Source organism: Narcine bancroftii, chromosome 9 (assembly GCF_036971445.1).
Source record: "Narcine bancroftii isolate sNarBan1 chromosome 9, sNarBan1.hap1, whole genome shotgun sequence".
Lineage (NCBI taxonomy): Eukaryota > Metazoa > Chordata > Chondrichthyes > Torpediniformes > Narcinidae > Narcine > Narcine bancroftii.
This window is the reverse complement of record NC_091477.1, coordinates 120020008-120039186: the sequence shown is the minus strand read 5'-3', so window position 1 is coordinate 120039186 and position 19179 is coordinate 120020008. Positions and strand designations below refer to the sequence as shown.

General features: G+C 38.5%; 1 protein-coding gene across 2 annotated transcripts in view; it reads left to right on the top strand.

Moving 5' to 3' along the window:
- skila (SKI-like proto-oncogene a) overlaps window positions 1-17830 on the top strand; it is a 98871-nt gene extending 81041 nt beyond the window's left edge. Inside the window, exons 5-7 of one of the 2 annotated variants that reach the window (XM_069897520.1) lie at window positions 1894-2144; window positions 5746-5973; window positions 8397-17830. In XM_069897520.1, the coding sequence (XP_069753621.1) occupies window positions 1894-2144; window positions 5746-5973; window positions 8397-8579 (662 nt within the window). In that variant the 3' untranslated portion in view covers window positions 8580-17830. Of the gene's footprint in view, window positions 1-1890; window positions 2145-5745; window positions 5974-8396 lie in introns of both variants that reach the window. The other variant, XM_069897519.1, reaches the window with a different exon arrangement.
- The last annotated feature ends 1349 nt before the right edge of the window (window positions 17831-19179 follow it).

Genomic DNA, 19179 nt, shown 5'->3' with positions numbered 1-19179 from the left:
TGACCAGCTTTCTCCCCATAAACTTTGATGCCCTGGCTAATCAAGTACCTGTTAATCTCTGCCTTAAAGACACCCAATGACCTGGCCTCCACATTAGCCTGTGGCAACAAATTCCACAGTTACCACCCTCTGGGTGAAGAAATTCTTCTGTATCTCTGTTCTAAATGGACACATCAATCCTGAAGTTGTACCCTCTTGTCCTAGACTCTCCCACTGTGGGAAACAACCTTTCTATATCTCTGTTCATGCTCTTCAACATTTGAAATGTTTCAATGTGATTTCTCCCCCCTCCCCTCCCCTTCATTCTCTTAAATTCCAACGAGTACAGGATAAGTGCTATCAAATGCTTCTCATATGAAAACCCTTTCATTCCCAGAATCATCCTTGTATGGAAGTTAAGGCAGTGAGATATCTCCCACTTGAATCAGAGAATGACACTAAACTATTAGGCTCTATTTTTTTTAACTGGTGAGAGGAGAGGGGTAAAAGAAGAGCAAAGCAATTTAAATATTCAAATACCTAAATAATTGGAGTCTGATGGACAGTAAAAAGAACATTTTTAACAGTTAGTGGAAGCTTATTTTTAACTTTGGAGGGAATTCAACAGTGAAAAATGATGTTTAAGTAATGCAGAATTGTGGTCAGACTCGACACGTTGGTTTCAATAACTGACAATGACTCGAGATACTGATTTTGGAAATGCAGATCCACCAGAGTAGATTCTAGGGATAAGAGTTAAACTGAACACAGAGCTTTTATTTCTTTCCATTTAGAAGGCCAAGAAATTATCTACTTAAATACAGTAGAAATCCCTGTTATCTGGAACTCAAGCAACCAGCAAAAATTCGAGGAAAATAAATAGGTAAAAAATACGCAAATTTAAAATGGGCATGCCTTGCCATTAGTTCACCAGGCCATGCAGCGCACAACCTCAAGCAATTGGAAAATTCACTTATCCAGAATCTACCAATCCTCAGAGTTGCCGGGGGTTTTACTGTATTTAAAATAATGGTAGGCAAACTTTCTTCCAGTAGAAGAATATATTAACAGGATTCCTAATCTTAATATCTGAGCCCAGTGACTTAGAAGTGAAATTAGAAAGCAGTAGAATTAGGACACTAATATCTTCTTTGGCTTGGCTTCGTGGATGAAGATTTATGGAGGGGTAATGTCCACATCAGCTGCAGGCTCGTTTGTGGCTGACAAGTCCGATGCGGGACAGGCAGACACGGTTGCAGGGGAAAATTGGTGGGGTGGGGTTGGGTGTTGGGTTTTTCCTCCTTTGTCTTTTGTCAGTGAGGTGGGCTCTGCGGTCTTCTTCAAAGGAGGTTGCTGCCCGCCGAACTGTGAGACGCCAAGATGCACGGTTTGAGGCGAGATCAGGCCACTGGCGATGGTCAATGGGGCAGGCACCAAGAGCTTTCTTTAGGCAGTCCTTGTACCTCTTCTTTGGTGCACCTCTGTCACAGTGGCCAGTGGAGAGCTCGCCATATAACACGATGGACATATACTGAATGGTATACTGGCTAAAGTCTCAAATTGGTCAACTAGGCTTTGAAACATAATTTATAATTTGGATCTTTGTACATGCTAATTTTTTTTAACCATAATTTCTATTTGTTTGAACAGTGATTTATGGAACTGGTCATAATAATTCACCAGGGACTAGATGGGCCAAGGGGACTGTTTCTGTGCAGTTCTCTAGCTGACTTTAAAAAAAATGAACTTTTACGAATATGCAATAGAGCTTTAATTTTTAAAATGTTACTGTAAATTGTGTGGTTTAATTTAATATTGCCTATTGAAATAATTCCTTTATGAATATGTGTTTAAGAATTTCCAGTTACAGAAAGATGTAATGTTAACCTTTTAATTTCTTTGTCTGGTCAGTAGGTCACCAAGCTTCAGAGTCATCCACTGCAGATGAGGGGAACATCAAATCTGAGTGGGCCAGCAACAAAAATAAAGAGGGGACCCTCATGCATCTGAATAGCATTGATAAGGAGACTTATAATTCTTCGGTGCACGGTGGAATGAGCAGAGACGAGGAAAATGAAAAGATAGTGGAACAAATCATGAAAACCTACTGTAAACAGCAGGAGAAGTTGAATACCACGATACACCAGAAGAAGCATTTGCAAATGGTAAAGAAGTGAAATAAGTTAAACAAACATTTTAACTGCAGAGAGAAATGATACATAGAGAAATGAGCAAGGGATTTTTGGACTGCTGCACAAGTTCGCAACTCACTGAGAATGTTTCTCCTTATCTCAGTCCTAAATTGCTCATCCATTTTCCTTAGAACAAGGCCCTGTTTTCTGGGCTTCCCCAATGCTGGGATCATTCTTCCTGCATCTAGTCTTTTCAGCCCTTAAAATTTCAATGAGATCTCTGCTTCCAAGGTCCAGAACATACACTGAATTAATTTCCACATTCTCTCCCTTGTATGGAAAACACCATCCTCATCCCACTCTGGCAAACCTTTGCAGTGTACCATGTTTATCAGGTATATCCCATTTTAGGTAAGCAGGCCAAAACAATGCTGCAAGTATGGTCTCACCAAAACCCCTGTAATCACAGAAAGGCATATTTGCTGTCAAATTCTCTCAAAATAAGGATCATTATCTTTCACCTGCCTATTGGCCTTCAGTGACTCCTGTATCAGGGCACCTACACCCCTTCAAATATTAACATTAATGAATCTCTCATTATTTAAAAAAGTCTTTGTCTTTCTCTCTGATGCACGAAAGTTGATTACTTTTGTTTCCCCGTGAAAGTCAATCAGTCGTGTTCCCACCCACTCACTCAGATTGCCCATGTATCCTCTTTAAATCCTTTTCTTTACAGCAACATTCAGTTTGTTAAGCACACTTTGAATTATGCCATTAGATGGATCGTGGATGGGGTCCACAATCCTTGTGGTATCCCCACTAGCCACAAGTAAGGAGTGAAACACGAAAGTCTGCAGATGATGTTATTCTAGTCAAAACACAGAAATGCTGGAGGAACTTGGTCAGTCTCGCAGATCCCATAGGAGGTAAAGATGTATTACATTTTTGAACCTGAGCCCTTCCTCAAGGCATGCCTGTCTTTTTTCACTCATACCTTGAGGAAGGGCTCAGGTCCGAAATGCATATAATATATCTTTATCTCCCATGGACGCTACAAGACTGACCAAGTTCCTCGAGCATTTCTGTGTTTTGTCTACCTGAGTAAGCTCTGCTCATTCCCACTCTTGCCTTGCTGTCCAACAATCAATTCTCAATCCATTGTCCCGATGTTGTACCCCATCCTATATGCGCTGACCTTGTGCGATCTCAATGAAAGCTTTCTGAAAATAAATAACTCCAGTAGATTAGTCAATGAGATTTTCCTATCACAAATTCATCTAATTTTTACTGAGGAAAATATGGTCCAGAGGTATGCATTTTGCTCGTGCACACGACACTGCACTGTCTATTACTGAAGGTGGGTGCTGTGAATTTTATTATTGCAAGGAATGGGAAGAAAAAGAAAAAGGAAGGCCTTGGAATGTTGAAGATGAAGGTTTTTTGGATTTTAGGACAGTGGCTCTCAGCTTTTTTGTTCCATTCACATACCACCTTATGTAATCCCATACTAACCGCAGAGCACCTATGCCATCAGTGCTCTTGTGGTTAATAAGGAATTACTTAAGGTGGAATGTGAGTGGGTAAAAAGGGGTTGAGAACCACTGGTCTAGGAGCAAAACTGAAAAGTAAAGCTGCATGTGGGAGCAGAGTGGTGCAGCTTGTGGAGGAGATTCAGCCTGGATTCAGTCCTAATCTTTGGTGATCTCTCCCTGCAGTGGCATGGCTTTCATCTGGGGGCTGTGGACTCAATTAGTAGGTTAATTAGCTCCGGATATGGGCGTGGGAGAAGTAGTAGTGAGCGGAGTTGATCGGTCTGTGAGGACAATAAAGTGAGATTGGTGGAGGATCAGTGTGAAAGAATATTTGATAGAGCAGACGGTGGGATGAGAGTCTGTTTCTGTGCTACATGACCATCAGAGTATATCAATCAAGTTTGAAAATACCTTCTTCCTGAAAATCTAATAGGTAAAATTTACAATTAGCAAAATGACTAGAATCTGCAGCATTTAGAGTTTCCTTATAATTTAATGTATTTTGCACAAAGAAGGGAAATGTCTACTAAATAAAGAAAAGTACAAAATATATTGGAAACTATTCAATTCACAGGGTAACACATTATATGACAGACTAATTCTTTAAAACTGATGTAGTATTTAAAAATGATGAACTTTTCCTGAAAGGTTCTTGGTAGACAGATTTCTGCGACTCCGCTGATTCCATAGTCAAGGTAGATCCAACCTACAACGAATGAAGGATTGCTATCTTCTAAAAGCATATTTCTCAGTTGGTAAACCAACTCGGCAATTTACTGAGCAGGCGGCCTTTTGCTGGAAATGTGAAATAAAAATCAAAAATGCAAGAACAGCATGAGAGAAGAGAATCTGTCTATCCTTTATTTTCCCTCAGCTGAGGCTGTAAGGAGTGTATCACATACAGACCAGGCCAGGTGCAGATGACAGATTTACTCACCTGGGCCAGGTGGATTTGTACAAGAATGTACAAATGTACATCACTTCTGGTTGGTAAAAGATAGCCATGAAAAGTTCTGCTAGATCTGTTTTATTGCAATTGAATCTATTGTACATTTTCTTCCCCCACCAAGAACATTTGATTATTTTGTGTCTTGTCTATTTGTACAATAAGGCATGTGCAGAGTTGATGTAGAAAGGTGGTTTCCCATGATGGGAGGGTCTAGGACAAGAGAGCGCAACTTCAAGATTGGAGGTGCCCACTAGAGCAGAAATGTGGAGGAATTTCTTCAGCCAGAGGGTGGTGAATCTATAGAATTTGCAGTGGTGGAGGCCGGGTTATTGGGTGTGTTTCAGGCAGAGGTTGATAGGTTTTTGATTAGTCAGGGCATCAAAGGTTACAGGGAGAAGACTTGGCAGTGGGACTGAGTGGGAAAATAGATCAATTCAATGGTGGGGATAATAGCCTATTTATGCTTCTGTGTCTTATGGTCTTGTAACAGGAAGATGACCAACAGGTGCATAAAGTTCCAATTTGTTGATTTATATATTTTTAAAAAGCTAGTAGTGAAGATGAATATCAGTTGTTGAGGCCTAACCAGCTTTATTTTAATGTCAAAACTAGCTTCTATGGTTATTTTTGCGATCAATGCCAATCGGTGCCTATTTGAATAGGAAATGTAACCATTCACGATCTCATTAAATGATGAGTTTGATGCTCCTCAAACTTCTGTTCCTCCTGGTTAGTGTGCAGCACTAAGTGCAACTGTGCAGGTATGTAGACGTATAGTTATAGAGGTACGCACATATATGTGCTCGTGTGCATGCCTGCACGTACGTAGGAGGTAGCATCGTGGCTAATTTTCTAAACTTGGTATCAAAAGATGTGGACCATTGAAACAGATAAATATTTAATGTTCGGATCCCTCTGTACAACTGGGGGGAATTTAGCTTCAAATAACTAAATTTGTTTTGTTTTAATCTAGTGGCAATAGTCATGAGACTATTGGGTATTAAAAACTGAGTGGGTTTACTCATGTTGGCATAATCAGACACAGACATATCCTGTGAGTGAATAAAGAAAACGGGAGCAGGCAGAAGAAAACGCAGCCTGCCCTTGAAGCCCTTTGTAGCACGATTTAAGACCAGCTTTCTTTTCTGCCCAGGAAGTGGAATTATTGCAAGTCACAAAGAGGATGAAACTCAAAGAATTGAGTGTGGAGAACCTGGGGCTGCAACAGGAGCTGGATTCTCTGCAATCTGACCACGCGCAGCGGATGAGTGCAGCTCACGATGAACAGGCAGACTTAGAATGGCGACTGGAGCAGCTGAAGCAAGGCTGTTTGTGTGATCGTACAGCAGAAAAGAGCCAAGAGGCTGAGTACACTGCACAGGTAGATTTGTCAAAGGTGTTGCCCTCAGCAGAAACAAAGAAAATGGGCCCTGTTAATCCTAAATTTATTAAAATTAATTTAAGGTACAGGTTGACCTGCTAACCCCGTACGTCTTTGGAATGTGGGAGGAAACATGCTCCCGACAGACAGTGCTGGATTATAACCCGAATCACTGGCTAACCACGCTGCCCAAAAATGTAACTTCGACTTTAGATTAAAACATGCAGTAAATTCCAAAGACGTACAGAGGGTAGTAGGTTAATTAATCATTGGTGTTTTTGGGTGCCATGGGCTGATGGGCCGGAAGGTTCTTGTACTGTATATCTAAATTTAAAAACTTACATTAACCAGGGAGAGAAAAGATCAGCAAGGAGGGTTCCTCCATTCAGTCGCTGCAGTAAGATGGTTTCATGTCATCATTTGGTTGCCCACTATTCTGAGCACAGAAGAATGGTTTTTGAATTTCCAAATCATGGTACTGGAACTTGAAGAATTTGTGTTTTCCTGCTGCACATTCTAATTCTCTGCCCCAAATTGTATAGGATACCCTGCCAGGATTTGGGTATTTGACTCGCTTGATTTATCCATAGAAGAGTCTTGGGAAAAACACCTGACTGATTTTTAATGAAAGTGAGCTCTATCAGTTACCAAAGATCCTTTGGATCTGCACATTTTCTTGGACTCTTGAGATATTTGAATTTGAGCATGTGAAACAGTAGTAGTCTTGTACATACCTGTTGTGTCCAACTCTTCTTTGTAAACTTGATGGATTTAGAAAACATCACCTAAAAGTTGATAGGGCCAAGGCAATTATTGGCATTTACATGGAATCATACAAATTAGGTGTAGGAGTAGACCCAACCAGTCCTTTGAGACTGCATCGCCACCCAATGCAGTCATGGCTGATCATGCAACTTCAGACCACTATTTCAGCTCTCTCTTCCGAGGCTTTACACAGTAGCCATAACAGCTACATCCACTTCCCTTTCGAGTATGTCCAACTAACTGACCTCAACTTTCTACAGTCGGGAGTTGACAAGTTCACAACTCTCTGAGAGAAGAGGTTTCTCTTCAGCTCAGTTCAAAATGGTTTACCCCTTATCCCTGGACTGTGAACTTGTGTTCTAGACTTCCCAACGTCGGGAACATTCTTCCAGGATCTAACCAGTCTGGTCTTGTCGGAGTTTTGTTAGTCTCTGAGATCCCCTCTTGTTATTCCGAATTCCAGTGAGTATAACTCTAGTTCATCCAGTCTTTCTTCATGCATCAGTCCTGCCATCTCAGGAATCAGTTTGATAAACCTTCACTGCACTCCCTCATTAGCCAGAATGTCTTTCCTTAGATTTGGAGACCAAAACTGCACACAATACTTAATGTGTGGGTTCACCAAGACCTGTACAGTGAGACCCCCTTTTTCTATATTCAGAATCTCTCACCATTAAGGCCAATATGCTGTTTCCCTTCTTCATCACTTTGCTGTACCTGAATTCCAACCTTCAGTGACACCCCCCCCACCCCACATCTTGTTGCACCTTCCCTTTTCAATTTGTTACCATTCAGTTAAAAATCTGCCTGCCAAAGTGAATAATCTCACATTTTTATACATTACACTGCACCTCCTATCTATTGGCTCACTCCTAATCTGTGCCAGTCACCCTGCAGCTTCCCCACAGCCCACACTACCACCCATCATTTAAATGTTAAATTTAGATATTCAGCAATAGTAACAGCCAATTTCGGCCCAAAAAATTGTGCTACGCAATTACACACAACCCTCAGTATGTGTTGAAGGGTGAGATGAAACTGGGGAAAATCCATGCAGTCACTGGGAGAACTTACAAACTCCTTTCAGACAGTGTGGGATTTGAACCCAAGTCCCGATCACTGGTGCTATAAAAGCGTTTGTTAACCGTGCTGCCCTCGTCATATTAAATTCAATTCCTTTGTCCAAATAGTTAATACATATTGTAAATAACTGAATATTGTGAACTGAATACCCCACTAAATATTGCGGTATCCCACTAGCAACTGCCTGGCAATCTGAAAATGACCCATAATTATCACTCTTTGCTTCCTGTCAGCCAACCAATTTTGCATCCACATCAAAGAGAAATGAGAAAAACCTTGAATCCTTACTATAAAGTAGGAGCAGAACATCATTAAATTCATGCATTTCCTTTTAAAAGAAACATGGTTATGTACAGTTCTTGGAAGTCATTTGAATGATTGATGCAGACTTTGTTATGCTGTGCTGTTTGAGGTTGTAGAGACTGTGAGTGAGCTGGTTGGAATAGCCTTGGCGAGTCACTACAGAAATGTTTCTGAGGTCGATCGACGTGAATGGGATTCCAGATTAACTGTCTTACTTTTTCTTCTTTTTCCCACCAACCTGGTTCCTCTCCTTCCTTCACTGTGCTATATAGTTAGCTGAGTTGAGACAAAGGCTGGACAGAGCAGAGGCAGATCGCCGTGAACTTCAGGAAGAACTGAGATGTGAGCGTGAAGCTCGAGAAAAACTGGAAGCCATGGTAAAAGAACTGAAGCTTCAGATCTTAGAAAACTCCAGAAATAAAGCTGGCACTGAGGTGAACTCTTTAGCAGACTAATGAAAACAAAATCTCTGAGGCACCAGCGATTTGACGTGAAGTCATTTTTTTTTTAGAATTGCTTTCAAGAGACTGGTGATGCAAGTTTTACGTCAACTCTGGAAAGAAATCGGTACAACTGAACGGCAGTTGTTTCGGCGGGACTGGATGGTTGTAATTTAGTTTAGAGCAAAACTCGAGAAACCGAAGTTTAATCGAATTTTGTATATATACATATATATAGATATATATCTAAAATGCACATGTTAAATATCTACATAATAAAGTGGCTAAGCATGGGAGATGTTATTTGATAACTTGAAAATTTATATGCATGTTGAGTCAGTCAATTGTAAGAATCTGTTTTCTGCTCTCTTACCCATTGCCTTTATAAATGGCTTTTGTTAAAATCACCAATTGCATCAGTCCCAGTGCTTTGTTTGTCACAGAATCCTGTTTACTTCATAATTCCACAACATGTAGGAATCCTGTTTTTGTAACTTGTTGCAGTTCAGTTGTTCGGACAACTTCGTTTATTCTCGAGATTTGCATGTGTTCTTTCTTAATGCTCCTGTCTCCAAGTTCCTCTGCTCTGATGGTTCCAGTGGCAGGCCAAGGGATTTAACTTTGGAATGTCCTGAAGGGTGCATATTCCATCCTAAACTATTGATGAAGCCTCAGATTTCACTTTTATTCAAAAGACGGATGTGATCTCTATTGCATTCCATAATATATTCTCAGAAAGTGTAAAATATACAAGCCATAGAAAGTATGGTTATGGTTTTGCATCATTTCTTCTAAAAATTACTGTAGATGATCATTTAATATGAAATCCAACCTTTTATCTGATAGCTTTTTTTCTGTATTTATTTCCCATCTTCTTGAATGGACTTTGCGTGTTCCTGAGGCAGTTCTCTCAAGGCATTGTTTCCTATCCGACTTACTCGGGTGCTTGGATGGGAGCCATTGCCATGTGACTCTTTACTTGAGCTTAGTTGTGTGCTCTCAACACCCAGACACGTCCCTTGCAATTGAAAGCCATTGGGCATGAATGAGGGGTGGATCCCTGAGTGGCTTGCAGGTTGCCTTTCAGTGTGCCGGGAGATTTTGGCCAGCAAAGCAACAGTTTCACACTGAAACAGTGTTGACTTGGCCTATGTAAGGAGAGGGATGGAGTTGTCTGTAACAAAGCATTTTAATTGATTTTACAGTGACTGATGACAAAAGTTTGATTGCTTCCCTAAAATAATAAATGAAAATGAAAAAAGGAATGAATAGATTTTTGGAAACAAAAATTATGAAATATGATGTGAAACCAGCTCTTGAATCTTCTGGTGCACTGGCTTTTCACTGCAGATACAGCTTTGTATGCTTCAGTATATTTAATACACACACATGGAAAAAGGGGATACTTTATCGTGAACTTGCGCCCTTAACAATAGGAACATCACATGTTAAAAATCAACACTGGAGTTAGATTATTCACAGTGCTTTTACATTTACTCTGTGGGAGAAGTTGTCCGGAACTACAGTATTCACCATGCTCTTGTGAAAACTTCTAACATTTTGTAACTAGGGCAGGAATGTACAGCGATTGAAGATATAGCTGTTATTGGAGGATTGTTTAAAAGGACAAATACAAACATTTTGATGTTTTTAATCTTGTTTTACTCTGTGGAGCTAATTGAATTGTTACCCAGAGCACTACTTGACAGCAGGGAGATCAGAATGAGGTAAAAATGCAGAGATACTGGAGGAGCTCAGCCTGTCTCTTAGTGTCCATAGGAGGTAAAGATATATTACTGATGTTTCAGGCCTGAGCCCTTCATCAATACATGAGCATAAAAATAGAATCAGGAAAAAAAATCAGACAAGTGAGTCCATGCCCTGTAGTGGTTTCATTCTTGTTTCTGATCATTAACCAGTATTTGTCAAGTTGTAGGCTTTACTAAAATTATAACTGTTTATTTTGGGCATGGTTATATCTTACAACTTGGACACACTTAAAAATGTTTTTTTTTCCACAATGTGGTCATTTCATGATTGAAGATTTATTTTCCGCTGAGAAAAACGGTGGAAAAGTAAAGATCAGTGATGCGCAGCAGTTTAAAATGCCATTTATCACATTCAGTTAGATTCTAAATCTTGCTCATATATATTTTTGTTGGTGCTGCTGACCTGACAGAATTTTCCAAACACTTTTAAATCGTGTTTTTGAGAAAAATAATCCAAACACTTTTTGATTTGCCTTTTTAACAATTAATTTTGATGCCCATGGCCCAATATCACTAAACTTAACATTAAACTTCGGAATAGCATAGACCTACCACACACAAATGTGCTGGAGAAACTCAGCAGGCCTCGCAGCATCCACGGGAAGTAAAGGCTAACCAACGTTTTGTTCAAAACACCGAAATGCTGGAGGAATGCTATTCATTCCAGCGTTCACTGGAAGTAAAGTTCTATGTTGATGTTTTGGGCCTGATCTCTTCGTCAGGCCTGATACATTGTTACTCTTTACTTCTTGTGATTTGTCTACTGCATTTGACCCAGCAACTGAAAACTTTCTTGTTTAATAACAGATCTATTGATGAAAGAAGTAACATATAATAACATAGATCTATTGATGAAAGTAACATATAATAACATAGATCTATTGATGAAAGAAGTAACATATAATAACATAGATCTATTGATGAAAGAAGTAACATTTAAGAACATAGATCTATTGATGAAAGAAGTAACATATAAGAACATAGATCTATTGATGATAGAAGTAACATATAAGAACATAGATCTATTGATGATAGAAGTAACATATAAGAACATAGATCTATTGATAGAAGTAACATATAAGAACATAGATCTATTGATGATAGAAGTAACATATAAGAACATAGGTCTATTGATGATAGAAGTAACATATAAGAACATAGATCTATTGATGAAAGAAGTAACATATAATAACATAGATCTATTGATGAAAGAAGTAACATATAAGAACATAGATCTATTGATGAAAGAAGTAACATATAAGAACATAGATCTATTGATGAAAGAAGTAACATATACTATATACCAATCTTACAATGAATATTTGGCTCTAACGCTGCATCCTCCTTTACTTTTGTTGTGCTTGTTTAGAAATGTGAATGGTAATTTCTCAACATTCTTCTGTGAATGTTCTTAATGCACCGGCATCCTTAGATTGCCCTGCTGAATCCTTGCATGTGGTATTAATATTTCAGCTAACCCTATGATTCTTTATTCTTTTGGACTATATTCCTTTCTTCTGCTCGTGTGTTGCATTTTCCATCGTAGTTTTATTTATGTAAGATAATGTGTTTTGCTGCTATATTGGAACTGATAAAGTACTCTTGTAGGATAATATAGCCGACACTTTAGAGCAGGGTTTCCCAACCGGGCGGGGGTGTGAGATAACATTTCAGTTTTTTTGTTTATATTAAGGGTACTGTCCTATATATTCAAGATAAAAATATTGATTTTTTAAAAAGTCCAAATTAAAGATGGGGATGTCCTCTTTTTTCTCTATTCAATAGAATGAGATTCTCAATGAATTTTAGTGTTTCGACGCACTGTTTCCTTTTAAATGGCATCGCCCTATAACTTTTTTTGGATCAGTGCCTATAATATGGGGGCCAAACTTGTTGTTTCGTATTTTGTAGCGAATTACATTTGATTGTTATTTCTTATTATTTATTTGTGTTATGTAAATTATTGATGAACCTTTCATTATGTCAAAGAAAAGGAAATGGAATTATGATGATGTGCAGTTTGGTTTCACCAGAACAACTGATGATCTGCAAAAACCCCAGTGCATGCTTTGTGACGCTGTCTTTTCAAATGCAAATTTGAAGCCATCTAAGCTGCAGGGAACACTTCAACAACCGGCATGGTGGAGCAGATGTTGCAGGCCATGATGTTGCATCATTGAAAAGTAAAAGGGCCCGCTTTGATTCTCGAGCAACCCTTCCAAAATTAGGTTTTATATCTGCTGACAAACCACTGCTGATGGCTTCATACCACGTGGCGTATAAAGTAGCCAAATCCAAGATCCCCATACAATTGCAGAAGAGGTGATAAAATCATGTGCATTAGAAATGGCAACAATTGTTCTGGGAAAATAAGCCTCAAACAAGTTTAAATTAGTGCCGTTATCAAATAATGTTATTCAGAACTAAATTGGTGATTTGAGTTTGGACATTTTGGACCAAGTTATCACAGATATCAGGGCTAGTCCCTTGAAAATCTCTCTCCAGTTGGACGAAACAAATAATGTTGCAAATTGCAGTCAACTCATCGCATTAGTGAGGTATGTCCATAATGGACGATTTCCTGTTCTGTGAAGATCTGAAAACAACCACAAAAGGAAAAGATGTCTTCCAGTGTGTGAAGAACTTCTTTGCGAAATATGACTTAGATATCCAAATTATTGGTTCTGTGTGTACTGACGGTGCCCCTGCTATGCTAGGAAATAAATCAGGATTTTTTACACTGATGAAACAAGAGATTCCGCACTTGCAAGGTACCCACTGTTTTCTACATCGACATGCTTTGGCATCAAAAACGTTGCCTCCAAAGTTGAAAAAGGTCCTTGAAATTTCTGTGAAGACCATCAACTGGATTAGGGGTCGAGTTGCTTTGTGAAGATTTTGGAAGTGAGCATTCAGTTTTGGTTTTCCACATGGAAGTCCGCTGGCTGTCATGTGGGAGAGCTTTAACGCGCTTCTTTGAACTGCGAGAAGAAGTCAAAGCTTTTCTTAAAGAACGTGACTGATCTGCCAGGAGAAATGGAATCACAAGAATTCACTTGAGTGATATTTTTACTTGTATGAATGACCTGAATATCTATTCAAGGGAAAAACATAAACATATTGAAATGCCGAGAAAAGTTAAATGCTTTCAAGGAAAAGTTACATCATTGGTTTCGACGAGTTAAAAGAGGGAATCTTTCAAAATTTTCCATCACTCGAAGAAATGGTTGATGGCGATGAGTCCCTAATTCCAAGTGTGTGTGAAGAAATTGTGGATCATTTGGAAATACTATCAAAGTCATTTGATGGATATTTTGGAGGAGGAGAACTGGAAACTTCTGAAGAATGGATTATAAATCCATACTCCTTCAATTTGGATAATATGTCAGATGATGAAGAGCTGAAGAAAGATCTTGTTGAATTGCGCACAAATCGTGTTTTTGAAATGCAGTTTGAAAGCAAAACTTTGGAACAATATTGGTGTTCGGCAATGGACATGTTTCCAGGACATTGTGCAAAAGCACATGCACACCCCATTCGCGATGACATACTCATGAGAGTCTGGATTTAGTGTCCTTTTGTCAATCAAGACAAAATCTAGAAATCGCTTGGGTGCACAGGCAGACGTGCGGATTGGTATCAGCCACAAAGTGCCACGTTTTGAAAGACTCTTAAGCAATAAACAGGAACAAAAGAGTCATTAAATTTAACTTGGCTTATGAACATTCTTTAATTTTTTAAAAGAAATTTCATGCATGGATGAAAATTTAATTTTTTTGTAGGGTTTATGCAACTTTTAATTTGTTGTAATATTTTTTCTTTTCCACATGTTTCAATTTTGTTTATATATTATTAAAAATTATACAAATTGATTATATAAATTTGTTTTGGTCACCTTCACCTCTATTCTTAAATAAATTATTACTTTAAGGGGTGCGAGAACATATTAAAATTTTTTAGGGGTGCGGGGCATAAAAAAGGTTGGGAACCACTGCTTTAGAGGAAGATTTAATTTCTCAGATTTAGTTGTAGATGTGCACAATATATTTTCCTGATTTAGATCTCACAACATCTATAGTTTTAAATTCTGTTGTGAAAATTTTAGTTTATGATAAAAAGCAAGAATTGCAGATGCTGTAAATCTGAAACAAAAATGAAATAATAGAATCTCTCAGCAGATCAACATCTGTGGAGAAAGCAGTGGTGTTGACCTTGTTTTTCTCTCTCCGCATTTGTTTCCCTTCTGGTTTAGTATATAATTGTTAGGATTTATATTTTTATTTGTAACATTTTGTGTACGTGTTATTAGTGGTGCTCAACCATTCAAATCTGGCTGATGCATTTTCCCTTTCAACCCATTCTCCCACCTTCTCCCCTTAACCTTTTCCACCCTTACTAATCAAGAACTTATCCACCTCCTCTTTAATCTACCCAATGCCTTCCACAACTGTCTGTTGCAACAAATTTCACTGATTCATTACCCTATGATTGAAGAAATTTCTCCTCATCTCTGTTCTGAAGGGGCACCCTTTTATTCTGAGGCTGTGTCCTCTGGTCCCACCACAGAAAATGTCTTCTCCACGCCCAAAATAGAACTGCAGTATCTTATTTACCTTTGCATGCCCACGGGGTTTTCGATACCAATGGAGGCAATGTGTTAAAGTCTTGCTTATTTTAGAAAACTAGTGCACATTTTATGTCATTTTCACGTTTAAAAAAAAACTAGTAAGAGTGCCTGGATTTATCTGAAACGTGACAACCAACGACTGAATTGTGGTTCAGTGGTTTTTATGAAGTAATAATGAGTATTTTCATTAAAGTGTATTGATACAGGTCTGATATCCCTTATCTGAAAATCCAAAACGTTTTGAGCATCGACATGATGCTGTAATTCCACATCTGACCTCATTTGCCCATGTAGGGCTCTGATGCTGCCAGTTTGTCACCCACCAGACCTATGTGTTGTTCAACAAAGATATTGTTGAAAATGTCAAAAACCCCTATGGGTAACAGTGATTAAAAAAAAAGAGGAAGCATTTATGTTTATCTAGAGCACAGAAAGTCAGGCTGTTGGAGAAACTGGTGCAAGTGTGAACCATCTTAAAGAGGAATATGATGTTGGAACGACCACCATCAATGACCTGAAGAAATAGAGGGTTAAACTGTTGAAATTCTCTGTTGAAAGTGATGAACAGAAGTTGATGAAAAATAGAAAAGCGCTGCATAAAGCTAAAAGTGAAGATCTCGATCGTGTATTGAAGGACTGGATCCATCAGTGACGCAGCGAACACATGCCACTTAATAGTATTCTGATCAGGAAACAAGCAAAGCTCTATCATGATGAACTGAAAATTAAAGGGAGCTGTGAATATTCAACAGACTGGTTGAATGAATTTAAGAAAAGACACGGCATTACATTTTTAAGGATTTGTGGTGATGAAGCATCTGCTGATCACAAAGCAGTGGAGAAATTCAGTGACGAGTTTGCCAAGATCATTGTTGTTGAAACATCGCTGATTTGGTGTTATTGCCACAGAAAGACACTGACTACAGCTGATGAAACAGCCCCTACAGGAATTAAGGATACCAAGGACAGAATAACTGTGCTGGGATGTGCTAATGCAGCAGGCACGCTTAAGTGTAAACTTGCTGTGATAGGCAAAAGCTTGTGTTCTCATTGTTTTAAATGAGTCAATTTCTTAACAGTCCATTATTATGCAAACAAAAAGGCATGGATCACCAGGGACATCTGATTGGTTTCACAAACATTTTGGACCAGTGGCTCGTGCTCACTGCAGGGAAGCTGGACGCTCGACATCTGTTCTGATCATCCTCCAGGAAGAAGAAGTGGATATCGAAGAAATTTTTAGCATCGATAACGTTGTTCACTGACTGATGGTGAAATAGCCAAATGGTTCTGAATCAAGGTGATCGTGACTTTGTTAACACTGCAGAAAAAGTGCCTGTAGACGATATGGTGTAAGTGTGTGATGGACTTATTGAAGGACTAGAGCAATATGCATTCATAACAGAACAAGAAATCATGTCGGCTTATGAAATCAAAGAGACTTCTCAGACAAAAACCAGTGTTAATGAGGCAAATGTCTCTGGAGAAACTATTTAAAAAAAGACATCCAGCAGAATTTCTAGTGTTTGGTGCTGCATATATTTTGGTAAGTACAAAACATTATTTTCATGCAAATTTTCCACTTGTGGCATCATGTTGGTGCTCAAAAAGCCTGCAGTTGTTTGTTGTTGCTGTTTAACAGCTGATACAGGTTTTTTGCTGATGCAACTGTGCTGCTTAGTTTCCCTAAGCACATTATTCCAAAATCCAGAAAAAAAATCCGAAACAATTCTGGTCCAAGGCATTTCGGATAAGGGGTATCATACTCAGCTGTAGTGATTGAAATATTGCCAGACTTGTTCTTTGTGGCCAGGTAATGCATCCCAGCTCCCGAGTAAATTATCCGAGAACCACTAGACGTGAGCCACACAGCTAAGAATATTCGATGCACATTGCATGTGACAGATCGACCAATATACAATGTGATAAAATGCTTCCAATAACTCACTGCATAACTGGGTATTTCTACTTCCCCAGTTCAGAAAGTAGTGTTGATATAGCATAAAAAGTAAAATCAGGATCAAGAAAATTCAAAAGATACACCACCATGAAATAAAGAAATAATTCTATATTTCAATTCCAGTGGTTATATTTTGTAATTCATTTTTGAGATTGACACATTTCTACAAATGCGATGTAACATTGTGTATAGTAAAGTTATTTTACAATATTTCAAAATATTGCATATAGTTACATGTATATAAAAGGAAATGGTTGAATTCGTACAAAGTCAGGGAACAGAGTTGGATAAAGCCTTGTTTATATCAGGTCCTTCTTTAAATTAGATTGTATATGTGTATATTTTGACTACATCTACCTGGGAGGTGGAAGAAAAGGGATATTTTGTTCATGGTGAGTTGAACTCAGTGGCAATACTTGTTAATATGTGGTGGATGCTGTGTGCCATTATAAAGATGCACTTGATTGTGTCTGTCAATGCCACCTTAACTTGGAGGCATCCAACTGAAGAAGTAAGTAGTCTTGTGTTTGCCTGCAACTGCATCATTCTATGGACATTTTCCTAGTATTTACCTCATAAAACCAATAAAGATTTACTATTGTTTTATCAATATAAATTCAGTGGTAAACTTAAAATATTTACATATGTACAGTACCCAGCTAATGTAATGTAAAATGTCTGTTGTATTTATTTTCCTGAATCTTGTACGAGCAGTGTACTGAACCAAAATTGTGATAATTGAAGCTTTGCATGTAACCAATAGTTTACATTTTTGTACATTGCTTATCTTTGTAAGGTTCCATATTTAAGCCATGATTAACGAAAAAAAAACCTGAAACCAAAACAACTTCAGACAAAACTGCATGCACAGTAGGTCTGAAATATAAATGATTAAAACTATTGGAGAATATCTGCAGTAGTTTAAATTTTTGTGTTTTGTACTGAAATGCCACACTGCAGAAAGCACAGGAGACTCTAAAAAGGAGTTTGGGGACATCTGATGTCATTCCATTTGTTTTGAAATGGAAAACAAGAGTGCACCACATCAGCAGAAGATTGTGCTTCCAGGTGTGAAGTGGCCATTCTATTCAGTCTTTCCTTGTGGTTCATTTTCCTTCTTCTAAAGCAGTGGTTTTTAAACGTTTTCTTTCCACTCACATACCACTTTAAGTAAATCCTATGCCATAGGTGCTCTGTGATTAATAAGAGATTACTTAAGGTGGTGTGTGAGTTGGGTGGGGGGGGGGGGGGAAGATTGAGAATCACTGCTCTAGACTCAATTGTTTCTGAAATATTTTGCTTGAGAAAAATTGTCATTGGCCCATTTCCTTTGGAGTTATGAAACCGTGCACATAACGAGTCAATGAGGTACGATTAAAACAGTGATTTTCAAACTTTTTTTCTTCCCACCCACATACCATCTTAAGCAACCCCTTACTAATCACGGAGCACCTATGGCATAGGGAATACTTAAAATGGTATGTGAATGGAAAGAAGAAGTTTGAAAATCACTGCTCTAAAGTATTCAATGTACCCTCCCCATTCTTTAAAAGGAAAAAATCCTGCTTGGGTAAAGGAAGCAGAACTGTCAGAGCTCCAGGGATGTAGATAAAGGAGGAATTCATTCCTTTGTGCTCGCAACCTCCCAAGAAGTGGAAGGATGTCTTGGTCCTGTATCTCTGCAAGTAATTCTGTGTGATATTTTAATGACTTATTCTGCTTACATAGTATTCATTTGCTGTTCTTAATATTACAAAGGGATTTTTACAAAAATGGAAGTCACAGTTAATTGATAAAGCTGAAAGTTTTAAAAAATCATACAAGGAATTGTGACTTTTTCCAAAAGCAGAATAAATTTGATTATTTTAAAAGAATAAACGAACCTACTGTATAGGCCCTTTGGCCCATGATCTTGTATCAACCAATGTAAACCTACTCCACAGCAATCTAATCCTTCCCAACCTCACACCTTTATTTTTCTTAAATTCACGTGCCTAAGAATCTTTTGAATATCCCTATTGTGCCAGTCTCCACTACCACCCCTGCCAATGTATTCCACACCCTACTATCTGTGTGCAAAATATACCTTTGAAGTCTCCCCGAAACGTTTTTCCACTCTGGTATTTCTTACTGTTGTCCCATGGAGTAAGGTGCTGGCTGTCCATCCTATCTTTGCTCCTCATCATCTATTAAGTCACCTCTCATCCTTTGTAACTCCAAAGAGTAAAACAATAGCCCTGTTAACCTTGCTTCATAAGA